This window comes from Halichoeres trimaculatus, unplaced genomic scaffold (genome assembly GCF_033239565.1).
Source record: "Halichoeres trimaculatus isolate MK-OKI-2021-1 unplaced genomic scaffold, fHalTri1.1 fHalTri1_scaffold_7, whole genome shotgun sequence".
Taxonomy (NCBI): Eukaryota; Metazoa; Chordata; class Actinopteri; order Labriformes; family Labridae; genus Halichoeres; species Halichoeres trimaculatus.
The window spans coordinates 12223333-12240768 of record NW_027437185.1 but is presented as its reverse complement, the minus strand read 5'-3'; the positions used below and the strand labels follow the sequence as shown (position 1 = coordinate 12240768).

The window sequence follows — 17436 nt, the reverse complement described above, 5'->3', positions numbered from 1 at the left end:
CTTCTCTCATTTTGTGTATTGATAAACTACAGGTGGCATTACAGCTGGTTAGAGTTTAGTTGGTTAATACTTTTTGAAAGTAGCCCAGGGGCATAAAGAAGTGTATCTGCTGCAGTTTTTGAGTTCATACTTTTCTAAACCTGAAAACAAACCTAAAGCAGTGCTCAACCCTCTGATGGATGAAATATGAAGGACTGTCTCCATTCCAGTGGAGTACATGTGCCCAACCATTCAACATAGAACAGCAAGAACTTCTTGTAAAAAAAATAATTTTGTTGTTGTTCTGTTGTTTTTTTTATGGTAATTATATGACTAGTTTTTTTTCTTTTTATGCTTTGCAAATCATTTTTATAAGATATTTTCAAACATTTCATCATTTCACATTTTATAGTTGATACGCTTTTTTTTTACCATCTTAAATATGTTTGCAATTTAAAAATATATATGTATAAAATGCTTGACAAAAAAAAGAAGAAGGAGAAGAAAACATGAAATGTTATTTTCCTTGCCTTGTGAAGAATAAAGGAACATTTTTGACAGGCTGATGAAAGTTTTTACCATAGAGATCATTACATTAAGAAGATGACTTTAAATTGCTGGACACTGCAGTGACCACTATGTGTCAGAAGAGTGTGAATTTATGAAACAGGGTTAAAGAGCTCATAAACAAAATTTTGATGAGGTCATGGTAATCACATATCATCAATAGCAAGATGGCCACACCGCTTTATGAGTTTTTTGTTTTTGTTTTTGTTTTTTTTTTACAATTTTTGAGTATGTATATTTTAAGTTATGTGTGTATGATTGAAGCTTTTTTTTATCATACTCCATGAGTTTCAATATTTTTCTAATCTTTTCTTTGTCTGCAAATTTTTTTATGTCACAAGTTTTTATTATTTTATTATTATAAAACTGATTGGAGCTGCTGCAGAATCACAGTCCTGCCACCTTCTATGAAACGGGGCTGTGTTAACGCTAATAGTTTCTTTATTTTCTTATTAATTTGGTCAAACTTCTTGGTTTTTATGTAGGTTAGATTTTTGTTTTTAAATGTTCACAGCTTACACAGTAGAGGTTGACTGATTTGTTCTAAACTCTAAATATTAAAGCTTTAGTGCACATCAGTGAACCAAACATCTGTGAGCAAACTGACACTGACACTTGTTAGGTTTTAGTAGATTTATTTACTGAGGAAAAATACAAAATATAGTCAATTTAGATCATATGTACACTGTACATTCTTGTCGTGGAGAGTTTTTATCCTCTCCACAGCCAGTGAGTTCAGTCATTTCCTGTTTGTTGTCTCTGCTTTTCACACACTCAGTCAAAACCAGGGTCTCCACATGGTGGAGGAGGAGCTGGGTGGTGACCCCTCCCTCGGGGCAGCGTGTTGGAGGGTCCTGAGCGTGTTGGGTGGGGGGCAGTGGATGACATGTGGGCTGGGGTGGGGGACTGTTGGTGAGAAACCAAAGAAAGAGGTGTTGGAGGAGAGAGGTGACAGGCTGGGGGGGAAGGAGAAGTGAGCAGCAATGGACGGGAAAGGAGGAGAGGTGGCATACGCGGAGAAAGACGGCGAGAGCCAGGGGGAGGGAGGAGGGGACAGGTAGTCATGGCTGGGTGTGGAGCAGGACTGAGGCTGGAACGGGGACAGGGATGGAAACAGCATCTTGGTGGACTCTTCTTTCCTCTCAGATGTGCAAATTGTATCCAGCGGCGTGACATGTGACAGTTTGGCTGTTTCACTCACTCTCTGACAGAGATCTGAGCCTGTGCCGTCTGCCTGCTGGCTCTCTGTGTGACGCTTCAGGCCCTCGATCAGGCCCAGCCTCTGTGCTGGAGTTATCCTCTGCATGTAGCTGGTCAGCTGGGCCACACACTGCTGAAAACCAGCACTCTCTATGGTGAGGAGGGAGGGATCTTTGGACCCTGAGTGATGAAGCTCCACCAACGGAGTCTTCCTGTGACTGCTGGCAGAGTCTGCTGCAGCTGAAAAGACAACAGGGAGCAGGAGCAGGGCATGTTAGAAAATATAAGAATAGTTTGTTTAAATAAAGAAGTTTATGAACTGATGTGTTTTTTCTTTCATTCACAAACCATTGCTCAGATTCCTCTCATTTGTCCACTTCTGGAGATACTCAACAGCCAAGTCCAGGATCTCTGCTTTCTCCACTTTGGGGTTCTGCAGTCTCTGTGGGAGACGACAGGAAACATGTCAGCATTATGAGGATTTGTTTCTCCTCACTTAGTGTGGAGGATAGAGGACTGTTATCAATGACGTACCGGATCAGAGGTATGGTTCAACATTAGACTCCTCAGCTCAGCCAAGCTCTGATTTATTCGATCTCTCCTCTTCTTTTCTACAGCTGGTTTCAGAGCCTGGAAAAGATTCACAACATCGTGTGAGGAGACGAGGTGTCGCATCAGACAACTATTCACATTCATTCATAAGTTACATTAGTTTAAAGCTACCAACATACTGTAACTCTGTATTACAGTTATTAGTTATTAGTTGTGTTTTTTTAGATTTAGAAGAAAACAGGTAAGAAAAAATTAAACAAAAACATTTTGTTTAACTGAGGTTAAAAACATCATAAAAGAAACAAGAAAACATTTTCATTTGACTCCTTTGATGTAATTTTAAAATGATGTATGAACATGTTTTAAGAATGATCAAATATTAACAAAGGTTATTAAAAAAATGCTTTGGTCTGAGTATTAGGATAATCTAATTATAATAAATAATAAAAATACAAATAGATAAATAAGTTGTGCCTACTCTTTTTCTACTTTTGCCATCCTCCGGGGTTGGATTCTGCAGGTTCCTGGTCATGGTGCTGTATCTGGTCCTGGAGTCCTGAGTGAAAATCTGCTGCTGTCTGTGGGCCTTTATAAATAACCTCATGCTGCCTGTGATTGGCTGACAGGTGTTAATGACGACACTTGACAAAAAGTGTCCTCAACTAACGTTATTATGGCCCTTAGATCAAATTCAAGCATTTTGTCTTCTTACAGATAACTGCGGTCTCTAATTAACAACATAGTATATGGATATAAGTCATTAAAACATTTAGACTTATGTGTGTGCGTACATGATGACATCATTGGACAGAAGCGTCAGGTTGATAAAATGTCAAATCTGTCATTTGTGAAAAGTTAAGATCAGGATATTGTGGTAAAAGTAACTAGCATGAGAAATGAACTCTGGGAAATTATCTGGAAATGCTCCTGACTTGTTTATTTCATTAGCCTAAATGATTAGCATGTTAGTGTTTCTAACGCTTCCCACTCACACAGGCCATGAAGTGAGACTATGGGAAACATTTTTTTCTCGTGGGAACAGAAGTGAAGTGAGAAAGTGAGCAGCTAGGAGGACTTTTTACGACGTGTGAGACATCGGCACTTCGCATTAAGCCATGAGATAGAAAGGCCTGATGAAAGCTCTGCTGGTCCCAGACTATGAAGCTTCACAGTGAGGGTTGGACTCTCCCATTCATAAATATTTAGTTTAATATCGTGATAAAGAAATGTTTGATGGTGAAAAGGGGAAAGTGGAACACATCCTAACAGTTTCCAAAGAGCTGAGCTGTGCTGGACAAAAGGGCGCAGGTCGCATTTGTCTGCTGATGCGCTGAGGTCAGGATGTGTCTTTACACCTGGACGCAAAGCGTGCTCTGCTTCAGGTCAGCCTGTTGCCCCATGTTTGGATTTCACACGAAGTCTCGTTAAAATACCAAACCGCCTGTTGACCTCACTGCGCGTCCTGGACCCTCCAGGTCCGTTTGGTCGGAGCTCCCTGTCAGTGTGGCCGACACACCCGAGGGGTCGCGATATTGGAAGCACAGGGGGCGTTTCTCTGCCATCAAAGGACACACTGGCACTTATTAGTTTCCATCACAGGGTCAGGCGAGCACATTATAAGACTTATTTAAGGGGCGGGTCCACGTGGCTTTAGCCCTAACGGGGGGTTGGGAGGGGGTCTCATCCAGCTGGTTTGTTGTCAGTTACAGTAACTTCTTTAAGGTGCACCATATCCACAGACTATGCAGCCTTCAGCTGAGAGGCCTAAAACCAAGAGCTTTGAAATGAATGCCCCTCACTCTGTGGGCCAAAGCGAGTCTCCATAGTTACCCAGAGTGATCTCTGGGCCTCCACTAATCGCCCTCTCTTTGATTGAAAACGGAAGTATCACTGCCTCTGAAAGGCCACTTAATCTACGGGATCCCTCTGATCCGATCATCCCAGTGTTATCGCCACACTTGAGCCTATTATGGGGATCAGGGGACCGTAAATGCAGTGCGCTGAAAGTTGCAACCTAAAAGTCAGCTGCAACTCCAGGAAGACAGCAGACAGCATCCTTTGAAATAGTAGATCTCATATTTTTCCAGTTAAGGGGCCTGTTCAGAGATCACGCACCACACCTACTGAATCGTGGCAGTTCAACAAGCTTTAAGGTGTAAATGAGGCGAAGAGTTACAACATCAGCGTGTGTGTGTGTGTGTGTGTGTGTGTGTGTGTGTGTGTGTGTGTGTGTGTGTGTGTGTGTGTGTGTGTGTGTGTGTGATGGTGGTGGAGGCTTGGGGATATACCTTTAACTCTGCATCATGACTTTACCATGTAGTTCCTTATATTAATTTTCACACTATGATCAAGCATACTGAAATTGCTAATAAGCGGAGGTTTCTTGTGAAATGGGACTTAGAAAAAAAGAAATTCTTAGATAATTTTTTTTTCATTTTCTAAATGAAAGTTTCCCAAAACTCAGCTGCTCTGAATCTCAAAGTGATTAAAAAAAGTCTTATAATCAATTCAGTTAAATCCTCACTCCCCATATTTAACCCCTTAATGTACTGTCGTGAATCTGGGAAATACTCTGTCAGTTCTTCATTTATATGCTTCATATACCAAGAATTGCATCAAATGCGCCATGTCCAAATATATTGGTCAGACGGTGATCTCACTATATCCATATCATTAAACTTGTTTCTCACATATATTATATTATATTATATTATATTATATTATATTATATTATATTATATTATATTATATTATATTATATTATTATAACATATCATAAAATATAATTACGTATTATATTATATAATTTCTACCACTCACTTAAGCATCCTAAAGAACTTAAAAACAAACAAAACACTTTTTATATGATTGTGAATCAGTTCAAGCAGTAAGGGGTGAAATATGTTTGAAAATCTGTTTAAGTTCAATCAGAAATAGAATAGAACAGAATAGAATAGAATAGAATAGAATAGAATAGAATAGAACTTTATTTGTCATTGCAACAAAGTACAACGAAATTGCGAAAAGGTATAAAAGACAGTCTAAAATTTGTATTTGTGTGACTCAGAAAAATCAGTATATGTTGGAGCATTCCGTCATCTTGGTTGTGTTTTCACAGTTTGTAAGTAAGTGTAAGTAGGACTGAGTTCAAACAAATCCTTTGGGCCTATGGGTGTCAAGGCCGCGTGCTGCTGAATGAGTAGGAGGTTGGAGTGGGCGTGGTTACCTGTGGGGACGTCAACAAAATGCCACGAGGACCCTTTCGCGCCAGTCTGCACTTTGTTTTCCCTTCTAGAGAGACACGACCCGACATCCAACATGAAGGCTCTAACTTCCCCAGAGACTCGCCACAGAACGGTGAGAAGGGTGAGTCTTTGATTCGTGATCTCTGAATTAAATTTCATCTAAGATGACTCCATAAGGCTTTAAACTGAGTTTAGTTTTTAACAATGTTCATCCTGTGTTTACAGGTGTCTAAACCTGTAATGGAGAAACGCAGACGAGAGAGGATCAACCACAGCCTGGAGACTTTAAGACTTTTGATGCTGGAGAGCACAGATGACGAGGTATGTTCTGGTCGTGCGTAATGCTCATCTGAAGACTTTGCCTGTGCGCTCTGACTTGAGGAGACTAAAAGTATCGTATTTTTTTCTGACAGAGGCTGAAGAACCCGAAGGTGGAGAAAGCAGAGATTCTGGAGAGTGTAGTACACTTCTTGAGATCAGAGAAGGACGTGCAGAGTGGTCACCGGGCCATTAAAGGAGCTATGTGCAAGGAACAAGGGTCTTCCCGCAAACAAACTTACCAGAACGGCATGAGGTCCTGTCTGCTGAGGGTCAGCCACTTTATCACGAGCAAGAGCCAGGCGGCGGAAGAAAGCGGCGTGGATCAGGTTCAGGCATCCTTTGCGCATCTAGAGGACTCCCGGACAAATCCCTCATCCACCGGGCACACTTACATTCCTGCACCCATGGGAGAATCGGCTGCCCCGGCTCCTCAGCATCCCCGCCTCTACCAGCGCGCGCCAGGCTTCCCCCATCCATACCACAACCCGGTGACAGGCGTTCACTGTGAAACCAGCAAGCTGCTCTCTTCCTGCGCAGCAAGCGCTCACAACACGGATCCGGTGTGGAGGCCATGGCCTCAGTGACGGACACTCAGAGACAGACTTTATATGAGATTTGTATTTCGTTGTTGAACCTGTAAATATGTATTTTTATTGTACAGCCTGAAACCTTTGTACAGTAGAGATGTATTCAGTGACTGATGATGAGATTTGTGACACACTTCTATGTGCCTTTTCCTGTTTGCCCTCGTCACTCTTATTTTTGTATTTTTTTTTTTTTTTTGTCGAGTTGCAAATGTGTGATACTTTTGATTCGCTGTCCGTAGATGATTATTTTTTTAAACACCTGTATGTAATTGGTGAACTGAAGTTTCGCTGGAGGAGACGCGTGCGTAAACCCAGCAAATCTCTCGACTTATTTTTTTGAAAGAAATTGCTTTGTGATGAAAGATTTTCAGACATTAAACTGGAACAGTGTTTTCTTGCTGTTCTGTAATCTCTGTCCCCGTTTACAATAAAAGCACAATGTCTTGATCACTCCTCGTCTGTTGAGTGCCCAATCTTCAGTGTAAATTGCGAATAGTCAGGAAGTATCAAGTGGGACATCCAGAGGACAGTTAGCACATACTCCAGCATAGTTAGACAGCAGTTATGACACAGACCTCCATTGAAATGCTGATGGTGGCGATGATGGTGCTTCTCTGATCCTCGGAGAGACTGTTCAGATGGAGAACAGAAAAGTGGAGGAGTCGTTTGCACACTTTCTGGCGTCAGACGGTCTTGGGTGTGGTGAGCACAATCTACAAAGACCTAAACATTCATATTAGAGGAGCGAGCCAATACCAAAGTTCAAGACATCCAGGGAGTTCAACTAATTTTTAAGTAACAAGTCAGAAGCCAAAAAAGTAAAATATGCAATTTGGTTGCTTCACAAACAACGCGTTTAAATAGTGAATTATTGATTTCTCGAGATAAATTGTGAGTGGCGATACAATAGCATTGTATTGGAAGTCACAATGTGATCAAAACACGTCGTGGAAACTGAAATATTTGCAATGGCCGTGTTAGACATTCTGTAACTTGCAAAATATTCATATCAGAATCATAAGCCGAAATACAGAGGAGGTCTTACAGCTATATTAACATATCAATGGCCCTCAGCAGAGCGGCTTGGTAACTCGGATTTTTGAAGGAAGGTCTCATTTGAACCCCTCGGTCTAAGAGGCAGATATATAATTTATATGGACCCATTATTCTCTTTAGTAGAAAGTCCTACTTCAAATCCCAACCCGAGGACACTAAACGACACCTAAAGATCGGCCCCAATCCCATACGTGATTTTCATTTGTCCATGCTTCTCAACAAAAAGTTCACATTTCTTCATATGTTGGTGAACAACCTCCTTTAAAGTAGGTGTTAGTCCCGCTTGGCTGATCTCAGACAGGATGCTCCTTTAGCATCCGAAAAACTAAGGACAAAGTCTCCTAAACCAATTTACCCCGGCAATCCGATTAGTTTTTCTCGAGCTAAACTTGGATTATACGGGTTAAGTGCCCAAATCCATGTCTGTTTAAAAGGTTGGAAGATATTACTGCGGATGTAGAAGCCAACTGAAAGAGAGAGAGAGAGATCACGCCGCTGCTTAGTTTGTGCTTTCTTGACAATTTGCCTTTAATTCAAACGCGGAGAGTTTCCCAGTAAAACCTCACGGTGGTTGGAATTTCAGTGAACCCTCGCTAAATCGTCTCCATCTCGCACACAAACAATGAATCCAGATGGAAATAAACACTGCTTTCTAGAGGAGTCCCACGTTCATTTGTATTAACTCAGGTTGTTCCGGAAATGTTTGCAGTTATATCAAGTTACTTTGTAGTTTATGAATTTAGAGTTTGAACACGATTTTAAATGACATTATTTTATTTATGAAAAGAACAAACCTGATTATTGTTTAGGTACACAACTTTAGAAAACATTTTTCAGAATCACATTTTGTCAATAAATAAATAAATAAATAAATAAAGTGTGCCGTCTGACTGCCACAAGTGGCCACGTGTCAGCCTGCTTTACAGCCGCAGTGTGGATGTCGTAAAATCGGCACACCTCAGGGTGTTAATGGGTCTGCTGTCTCCCACGCGCCAGGGACGGTGGCTCATGCACGAAACAGCTTTTTTAAGAGACAGTTCGTTGTATTTTTTTAAACAACTTAAAATAGTTTTTAAAGCATTCTGACCCAATTTACTGATTAGATTTTTCTCCTGCTGAGGACAAGCCTATAACTGAGTTCGCGCCTTACGCACGAGGAATTATCTTTAATTTACAGCCTACCAGTGTACCGAGGCTTGCTAGTATTACTGTCATAGTTAGGTTTTTTGTGTTTGCTACTCGTTTTAACGTGACGTTAACTGACGTGGCTAGTTTGATAATAAGACGCCTATAACAAGCTTAGACACAGCTTATGTCAAATGGTTAAAATGCCATGGCAACCACTCTTTCTTGAGTTTACTTTTCTCATTAAGAAAGTTTTTGTCCCAAATCTTGTTGAGTGCTTTGTTTTAGGTTATTCATGTGGTGTGAAGGCTCTGTTGGAGGTAAAACACATTTGTTGTGAACAATGCTGCACCACTGAGGCCCTTTTTCCCCACTGCTGTGTGGGGAGGGTCAGTGACTCAAAACCATCTGCTGCTTTCTGCCCCAGCAATTAAAGCAACCACAACAATTTAACACAGAGAGGTGGAGCAGCTGATCTAATATCCACCACCTGAAGACTATCTTTGTTTGAATAGTTTAAACTTAAAGAAAAACCTGGACCTTCATGAAAAACAGGTTTAATAGTAACAAGAGAAGTCACAACTTTGAGTTATTGAAAACATACGAGTAGAACTGACTCAGCCAGACAATGGGGTTTTTAACATGACAATCCCTTTCTTTTCTACATATGTGTTTGTGTATGCGTGTGAGGGGCATGTTACTGAACTCTGTGGTCAGACTTTGCCGCCAGCCAGGCCTTGAGCTCTCTGGTACTCTTGCTGTAAACTGGACAGGAGTTCTCGATGTTGCTCAGATTTCTTTTCCATGTCTTTCAGGAGCGTTTCATACCTCTGACTGTAACAGGATGGAAAAAAGGTGACATTAACATTATGACGTTTAAGAAGAAAAAACAACATATGCCATATTTTTCATTCTCATTTATGAGCCATGTCTTGTGTGCATTGGTTTCCAGCCAATGGCAAAACTACTGCAAAAGGTTAATTAAACTACTAAACCTCGATCCCCTTTGGGGTTTCTGTCTGACTTTTTTTATCCTCCACAGAAAGTTTCTACATTAAGGGATCCTGCTGCTAAGGGCACACATTTTGAACTGTAGTACAGACGCTGTTATTGGGGTTTGTCGACTCAAAGCTCAATACCTCCCTCTACATGTGAGAGAGCAGAATTACACAGAGGTCCCACTGACATGCTCTTTCCCCATTTAGTTATTTCACCATTAAGAAACCACTGCAACTGTCTGTGTGAACCATTTCTTTACATTCCCACGTAGCTATGATAATTGTATTACCAATATACATAAAATGAACCTTGATTACCCCTCAATGTTTCATGATAATGGAGTTTTTGCTTAAAGGGGCTGTGATGAGTTTCTAAGTAATTTTGAAAAAGTTTCCCTTCAAGATATATACCTAGTCGTAATTCCCACTTTTCAACGAGATTAAGAGCACCAATATTGCAGGTTATTTTGAAATGTTACCTCTTTGCCTCTAGGGGGGGAGGAAAAAAAATTGAAAATCAAAATATCTCCATTTTTTGTGTTAGGGATATCCAAACAGGGATTCTATCTCAAAAATCTTTTTTTATCTTTAATTCAAAGTCTTTATTTCAGTCTTTGTTTATGAATTGGATTGGAAAAAGTTACAGCACAGGGTGAAATGTTACCCTCTGACTCATGTAATGTGCATTTTATGGGAAAACATGGTTACTGATATAGTCCGTAGACACTAGCATCATAATTTTATATGGTCTGGGGTTAAAAAACAAAACAAAACTAAAAATCACAAAAATCGTATACATTGAAGAATCACAATTTAAATTGAATCGAAACGCAGTAATAGCATATCATCCCGGCTCTATTAGCTTTCAGATCAGGAGGTAGACCGGATTGATCTACGGCATGTCAAATTCTCTATGACAACAAGAAGAGAGAAGTGTGTTTTTCTCTGCTTGAAGCAAATTCTGTGATTAATTTTGTAGTGGTGGTGGACACTGGAGCCTAACTTTCAGACAAAAAAGGGACAGAAGAGCAGAAGAAAACTAAACGGAAGAGTGATAGAGCTAAAGGCTAAAACATAAGCCAAGCTTGTGGTTATTCTGCAGTGGTCTGTTCAAACTTGAGAGTCTATCAATAAAATGAAGAGTGAGGTTATATTAGATCTGCTGGGTAGATGAGTGTTGGCAGGACATAACCAGGGTTCACTAAGATTACACATTATGGACATGTCTTAGAGAACGGGGGTGCCAGTAGTGCTGAATAAAGCCAGCTACTAAACTATGGTGCAAACTTACAACGCCATGTAACTGTTGATAACTACCGTCTATTTTTTTCCCACCAAGGACTGTATGAGACAGCTTTTTAAAAGGCCTTTGAAGGAGAGCAGAAATTGTTGGAAGATAGTGCATTAAGCTTAATCCATTGTGGGTGAAATGTGGAACTTTCCCCAGATATGGGACACAAAACCCAAACCCATACAAGAAATGATTACTTTTGTTAAAAAAAATGTATTTCATTGACGATAAGCTTATAATAATAATTACAATAGTTTTAAGTGTTAAATTTGCACGACAAGTACATCACATGGTCAGGAAGGTTGTTTTGAATCATAAATACAAAGTTAACTTATTCATAGCTCCCTAATGAACTGAAATGTAAAGGATGGAGGCCATCAGGGTATAAATGAGACAATATTTCAGTCTGGAGTTTTTTTTTTTTTTTTTTATAGAAAACTAGGATGATTGGGTGCCATTGGCCTGGCAGATAAGCACGCTTCTCAGGTACAGAGGCAACAGACCTCATCCTAGAAGCCAGCGGACTGACTTCTGGTTTTCACCATTTGCTTCAGGGGTCCCTATCAGTTATGATCACTTCAGAATTTGATTGAGGGAAAATCTTATATGTTGCTGACATACAGATGAATCTGTGTTAACAGAATTTGTGACCGACACAAAAACTAATTTATACTACATTGATCTCAGTGCAATGACATGGTTTCTTGAAAAGAATGTGCTACTATCTGATAACTTACATCTCCCCATTGATGTACTCGAGTCTTTTGGTGACGGTGGCCTTGGCCTCATCCAGGTCTTGCTTTACTAATACCGGTCCAATGAGCTTGTATACTGTATTTTTGCTGTCCAGCAGGTCAAGCTCCTGAAAGACAAGAGGCTTTCATCTTCAAAACACAACAATCCAGATATTAAAGTAATCCACAAGACACAATGAAAAAAAACCTTAAGGACTTAAATGAAATTGATGTGCTGGTTACCTCTTTGACGATGTTGTTGTCTGTCAGCTGTGTCTCAAGCTTCTGTCTGGCTGACATGCTCTTGCTAACATCTGAACAGAGAATACAATCACGTTGTGAGTCAACACGCTAAAAACAATGTCGATAGTGCAACAGCAGTACTACTTCAGCTAAATATTACAGTTTAAACACAATGGAAATCCAAAACAAGCTGACTAATCACATAACTAGCTGTCTTTATATGGACATTCGGTTAGCTTGCCACAACATGGCACCACCTACAAACCATGCATTGCTAACTGGCACCTACCTTTTTGCATCAGTGTATATTTTTCTAATTCCGCCTGTAATTTCTTATGAATGGCATCTGCCATTTTTATTTTTGAGACAGAGAGTACGATATAGAGAAGAAAATACAAAGATGTTTAGCTGTGAGTGGTTAAATGTGGTATAGCATCGAGGTTGCTAGCTCACAGGAAAGGGCGGCGGATGATTGCGGATCCTTTCAAAGTAAGAGTCATTGATTGATTGATTCTTTCAAAAAAGCGAAAACATGCTGCACAACCCAGCAAAAACAATTAAAATAAAACAAAATAAAATAAAATTTCCTGTAAAATAAAAAGTTATACATATATGAATGTTTCCCAGTCGTTTGAAGTATTTTTAATCGAAATACAAATTTAAAACAAAAAATGAACATAGTTCACTCTTATTAAATAAAATATAAATAATCAGAAATTTAGATTAATTAAGCAACAGCCTTTTTTTGTCTGTTTTTATATTCCTTTTTTCATTTCGAGGCAGCTTGTGTTGTCGACCATAGACGTTATAGTTATTGTTGCGGCTGTTTGCGACAGTTTACGACCCTCCATACAGTCGCCCGTAGCCCTGGTTGAAGATGGCCTCGTCTTTTTGGAAAGGTGTTGTCGGAATCGGACTTTTTGCTTTAGCCCATGCAGCATTCTCAGCGGCACAGCGTAAGTTTGATAAGAGGGGTGAAGACACATCTCTCAGTGCTGTTTTTCACTCACGGAGGTCTCTGCTTCTAGTGGACCCGGTGACAGAGCAGCAGGCTGGGCCTGTCAGGCTAACAGCTAGCTCAGAGACGCTAGCGCAGCTTAAAATAATTCACAGACTAAAAGATTAAAACTTAATGTGAAAGCATCACTGGATTGGCCATACAACATTCACCGTCTCTATCAAAGTGACGCATTTCAACACAGTATTTTACTGAATGCCGTGTTTATCTTCTGACCTGTCTCAGTGTGTCGGATATCTCCATTCAAACTGGTAAATTGTTTCTCCCCCCAGATCGATCATACATGCGGCTCACAGAGAAAGAAAACGAGACACTACCCATCGACGTGAGTCAATTTCATGCCTTTGTAACAAATTCTTACCCATTGTCTGTGCTGTTGAAATCACTGTGTGTTCTGTTGTCTCTGTAGATTGTTTTACAGACATTATTGTCGTTTGTGATGACCTGTTATGGTATTGTGAACATTGCCGGAGAGTTCAAAGACATGGACGCCTCCTCAGAGCTGAAAAACAAGTGAGTAGAGTTATCACCATCATCAGAGCACCATCCTCCCTGGATGGCATGGTTGCTTGAATCTTCTACCTCGGGGAAGGCCTGTGATCTCCACATCTACATTTTTAGTAACATCAGACTGACTCAGTCCCCACAGAAATGCATAGACCTTCTTTTAGAATAGAATATTCCTTTTTTATCACGCATTGATGGAGATGTTGTTTTAACAGCAGCTAGATTTGAGAGAAAAACAGAATTAGTGATTAATTCAATAAACTTAATGTAAAATTTTTACTCGAACTACTCTTCCAGAACGAAGTACAGTAAGAGCAAGAATCCTATTTAAAAAGATGTGTGCAAATGACTTTATTTATAGATCTATTGGAAGTATTATGGATGACATGATGGTGTGTTTAGTTATGTTAACATCAGGTAGTGGTGCTGATGTGGTAAGGTCTTTTTGCAGAAGGGAGAAATGACCTGCGGAAGTGCTCCTCTCACTCTGCTACTGAATGAGCTGCTCAAAGCCCCCACAGACAAAGCTTTTAAAGCTTGTTTAAACTGTGAACAGGTTACTCGCTATGGTGTTGAAGCCAGACGCATGTGTAGTTAATGCCTTATGATAGTATTTTATGCCATCTTAAGAATTGCATTTACACCCTGAGCCATTTCAGCATCGATTGCATCTACTTTTATTAAAGACAGAGTTACCAGCTTAGAGAATTTCCTTACCATTTTCTTTCAGGTCTCAGGACAATTTTCATGATGCACGTCATAAGACACAAAATTCCCAAATTTATGAGCTTGTCAAAACAGTTAAACTTGCTTTATGACATTAGTAATAATGATTTTAATGAAAACTTCATCTGTTTATCACCTTTCAGATGGATGTTCACTGAGTGCTGACAGACAAAGCACATTTCTTGCATATTCTTTTGCAAAGCAATCTGACCATTTATCATGGAGTTATATACACATATGGTGAAAACGGCCCCAACTAACAATGATAAAGAATCCTTTAAAAGAAGTCCTGGATCTTGACGGTGATTCGGATCACCTCCAAATTTTAATCATGTCTTCCTTATCCCATTTTGAACATTTAAAATTTTTATCAAGATCTGTTTGTTACTTTTTGAGCTATGCTGTTCACAGACAAACTCTCCCAAAGACACAACTTCCTTGGCGGAGGTAATAAACTAAAAGTGATAAAACAGCTCAATCATTGATGGCACTAGAGTGCTAATACATAAATCAGGAAAAAAAAAAAACAGAAGCATCAAAGGACAATAAAACATCATAGAAACAATATAAGAAAAAGAATTAAAACTGGTGATGAAAAACAAAAATAAAAAATGAAATAGGTGAAATAAAAATAATACAGGAACCAATTTCATTGATTCAAAGAGAAATTGCAGAAAAGCAAGTCTGTAAAAGTTAGTTTGAAGAAGTGACTCATGTGGTGTCAACATTTCTATGATGTAACTTGGGGCAAGACCCAGACAAGCTTTCAAAGTGATCAGTAGAGTTAACTCGAGGACTAATGGGAGTAGATGGAGGGAAACAAGCAGGAGAGATAAGATGTCGTCTGTCAAAACCACCAAGAAGCATGCTGCGTTTAGGACCAAATGGAGGCGATAGTTACTTTGTACCATGGAGGAGAAGGGTACGTTAGTCCAAATAAGACAAGATGAGAGCATGGATAATTATTTCCAGGTTTACTTGTAACGGATAACATTAAATTATTGCAGCATTATATTGTGAGACGTCAGGGCTCCAAAATGTTTAAATAACAATACTGCAGCACAATGGAAGCCAGCAAGCAATAGAGTGTCTGAACGGCTGCTGGTCACATTGTGGTTCTTTAAACAAGTGAATATGCAGATGTGTTTGTTGTGCAGGTGATCATAGATGTAGGTTTTTACCTGGATGTGATGTTGTGTCATTTTGTGGTAGCACTGAGGTATACACCCTGTGTGTAAACAAGCTATTTTACATACACACAAGGAGAGAGCGGTAGAAAGGCATCAAGACTTGGTTTCAGGTTTTGTGACTGTTGGTGTTTGGATTCTGTCTTTGAATCACACTTAAAGCGGTGAAAGTAGAAAAGATAAAATCAGTTGTGTGTCTCTGATGTGTTTGACATGTACTTCTACGTGTTTTTAATAACTTCAACCTCTGGTGTTGTTTTGTTTGTAGAACATTCGACACACTGAGGAACCACCCATCCTTTTACCTTTTCAATCACCGGGGTCGGGTGCTATTCCGCACGCCGGAGGAGGAGCCCTCCTCTGTACGCAACCAACAAGCCCTCCCCAACCCCATCCGGCTACGCAAGCTGGAGCATTTGCACTGAGACTGGCCTTTCCTGCCTGTAACTTCATCATCAAATTAAGATTTGTTTTTGTGAGACAGAGGGGACGAGAATTCATCTTCCTCTACTTTAATTTGTACTTGTACATAAACTAATATGCTGTTCATGCATCTCTGTCCATAAAAGTGGTCACCACCATTCAACACTGACTGTGCCAACCCTTCAATTTTTCAAGCAGATTTGTTTGTATATTCAGTATGCAATCGCTTTGGAGTCTTAAGATACAGAGACAGCCCCCCTTACTGTTCCCTCTGAACTGAAGCAGGAGGTCGCTGTCTTGTAAAGCCTTTTGATGAGGGGCATTCAACCTCCTGTCTCCCAACTGTTTTAATTCAACTTCACATCAGTCTTCAGCCGGGCAAATCATTGTCAACTGAAATGAGTTTGTTTATTGATTGTTTTTTAGCTGAATGAGGGCATTTTAATGGGTTGGTGATTTCCCAGAAGCAGACAGTTCATCCTGTTTGCATTGAACGTTTGGTTGATGTCACAGGAAATCAACTGGAGGTGAGAGGTGAGAACAGAAACCATTAGGCAGCCGCTCTGATGATACTGTGAACACAAAGACTAACTAGAAACTGCTGGTACTTTCATCTGGGTGACGTTTATTTTTCCTTCATTTTACATTTTGTTAACATTAAACAGATGTTTTTATTTAATAAATGCGTACTGATTTTACTATGTTTCAGACTGTTTTTTTCCCTGATATTCAGCCAAGTGAAAATAGAGAATATAAAGAAACAATGTGAGCAGACCTACTTATGACCCTTCAAGGCCTCCGAATCACAACCTTTTAACCTGATCAGTTGCTCTTATTGGACTCAGGGTGGCAGTGTGAGCTGAACTTTAGGTCTGTGCTGAGGAGAAACCCTGAAAGCAGTGATACAAACACTCTTAATGAAGTCTCAATGTCTGGTTGAGCTCTGACCTGTTACAGCTTGAAAATGGTCCTCAAGACTTTTCATAAAACTGCATGTGAGGGGAGTTTGGTGAACTTATTTCAGCATTAATGTAAATACTGTATTTGAGGTAATTCCTCTGCAGACACAGAGAAGTTTCAGAATCAATACCTTGGGTCACAAGATATTTAAGAAGAAGATATAAATCAGTTTTGTGTTTCCTGTTGACCAAAGGTATCAACCCCTCTCTTCTCCTTAGGACAAAATGTAAAGTAGTCTCATCTGGTCTCATGAGCTGGCAACAACTTTTTTCTAAGAAGTTCACATTTGATTTTGTGAAAATGACAAAGGACTACTGACATATTTAATTAACCTTTAAAGTTACACATAAATGCTCCATTTTTTCACTATTTCTTTAGTCATTCCTGTAAAAAATCAGTCACTATGTGTGGGTAGACATCCTTGTTCCATCATTACAGACTGATGAACTCAAACCTCACCTGTCCATGAGTTGTCTCCTGATACCAGATGATCAGTGGTCAGTTTTAGCAGAGTTACATGCTGAGTAAACATCAATAAACTCTGCTCCCGTCCAAGGATATATTATCCATTAAGGGGCGTTATAGGGAAAACATGAAAGGGTTTTTTGAGGCAGTAACAGGATTGTTTTTCATGATTTCACTGTCGGTTTTTAACCCTATTTTGACCTGCAAACAACATTTGAAGCACCAAATATTTCTTGCCTTTACCCTTACCCT

The 17436-nt window shown here is 39.8% G+C and overlaps 4 protein-coding genes across 4 annotated transcripts; 2 read left to right on the top strand and 2 right to left on the bottom strand.

The window, feature by feature from the left end:
• Window positions 1–1317: 1317 nt before the first annotated feature.
• Window positions 1318–4265, bottom strand: LOC141793764 (uncharacterized). The gene is made up of 4 exons (XM_074674623.1): window positions 2777–4265; window positions 2281–2376; window positions 2095–2188; window positions 1318–1986 (listed from the first exon to the last, which is right to left on the bottom strand). Exons 1-4 carry the CDS (start codon window positions 2900–2902, stop codon window positions 1325–1327), a joined length of 978 nt encoding a protein of 325 aa, XP_074530724.1. The 5' UTR covers window positions 2903–4265; the 3' UTR covers window positions 1318–1324.
• Window positions 4266–5592: 1327 nt separating this feature from the next.
• her5 (hairy-related 5) lies at window positions 5593–6471 on the top strand. The gene is made up of 3 exons (XM_074673290.1): window positions 5593–5664; window positions 5769–5864; window positions 5957–6471. The coding sequence occupies exons 1-3, from the start codon at window positions 5617–5619 to the stop codon at window positions 6446–6448; spliced, it is 636 nt and encodes a 211-aa protein (XP_074529391.1). The 5' UTR covers window positions 5593–5616; the 3' UTR covers window positions 6449–6471.
• Window positions 6472–9173: 2702 nt separating this feature from the next.
• Window positions 9174–12382, bottom strand: pfdn6 (prefoldin subunit 6). Its single transcript, XM_074673291.1, has 4 exons — window positions 12188–12382; window positions 11899–11969; window positions 11659–11783; window positions 9174–9466 (listed from the first exon to the last, which is right to left on the bottom strand). Exons 1-4 carry the CDS (start codon window positions 12249–12251, stop codon window positions 9346–9348), a joined length of 381 nt encoding a protein of 126 aa, XP_074529392.1. The 5' UTR covers window positions 12252–12382; the 3' UTR covers window positions 9174–9345.
• A 332-nt stretch (window positions 12383–12714) lies between these two features.
• mmgt1 (membrane magnesium transporter 1) lies at window positions 12715–16457 on the top strand. The gene is made up of 4 exons (XM_074674262.1): window positions 12715–12854; window positions 13189–13241; window positions 13326–13429; window positions 15605–16457. The coding sequence occupies exons 1-4, from the start codon at window positions 12776–12778 to the stop codon at window positions 15759–15761; spliced, it is 393 nt and encodes a 130-aa protein (XP_074530363.1). The 5' UTR covers window positions 12715–12775; the 3' UTR covers window positions 15762–16457.
• The last annotated feature ends 979 nt before the right edge of the window (window positions 16458–17436 follow it).

Bases quoted from the DNA above. Each gene is read 5' to 3' on its own strand.
- LOC141793764 (XM_074674623.1), bottom strand. From the start codon at position 2,902: ATGAGGTTATTTATAAAGGCCCACAGACAGCAGCAGATTTTCACTCAG. The intron at 2,189-2,280 runs GTACGTCATTGA...CGTCTCCCACAG, and splicing joins TGAACCATACCTCTGATCCG to AGACTGCAGAACCCCAAAGT. The intron at 1,987-2,094 runs GTTTGTGAATGA...TTGTCTTTTCAG, and splicing joins TGAGAGGAATCTGAGCAATG to CTGCAGCAGACTCTGCCAGC.
- her5 (XM_074673290.1), top strand. From the start codon at position 5,617: ATGAAGGCTCTAACTTCCCCAGAGACTCGCCACAGAACGGTGAGAAGG. The intron at 5,665-5,768 runs GTGAGTCTTTGA...CTGTGTTTACAG, and splicing joins GCCACAGAACGGTGAGAAGG to GTGTCTAAACCTGTAATGGA. The intron at 5,865-5,956 runs GTATGTTCTGGT...TTTTTCTGACAG, and splicing joins TGGAGAGCACAGATGACGAG to AGGCTGAAGAACCCGAAGGT.
- pfdn6 (XM_074673291.1), bottom strand. From the start codon at position 12,251: ATGGCAGATGCCATTCATAAGAAATTACAGGCGGAATTAGAAAAATAT. The intron at 11,970-12,187 runs GTAGGTGCCAGT...TTCTCTGTTCAG, and splicing joins ATATACACTGATGCAAAAAG to ATGTTAGCAAGAGCATGTCA. The intron at 9,467-11,658 runs GTAAGTTATCAG...ATCCTGTTACAG, and splicing joins GAGTACATCAATGGGGAGAT to TCAGAGGTATGAAACGCTCC.
- mmgt1 (XM_074674262.1), top strand. From the start codon at position 12,776: ATGGCCTCGTCTTTTTGGAAAGGTGTTGTCGGAATCGGACTTTTTGCT. The intron at 12,855-13,188 runs GTAAGTTTGATA...TTCTCCCCCCAG, and splicing joins AGCATTCTCAGCGGCACAGC to ATCGATCATACATGCGGCTC. The intron at 13,242-13,325 runs GTGAGTCAATTT...TTGTCTCTGTAG, and splicing joins ACGAGACACTACCCATCGAC to ATTGTTTTACAGACATTATT.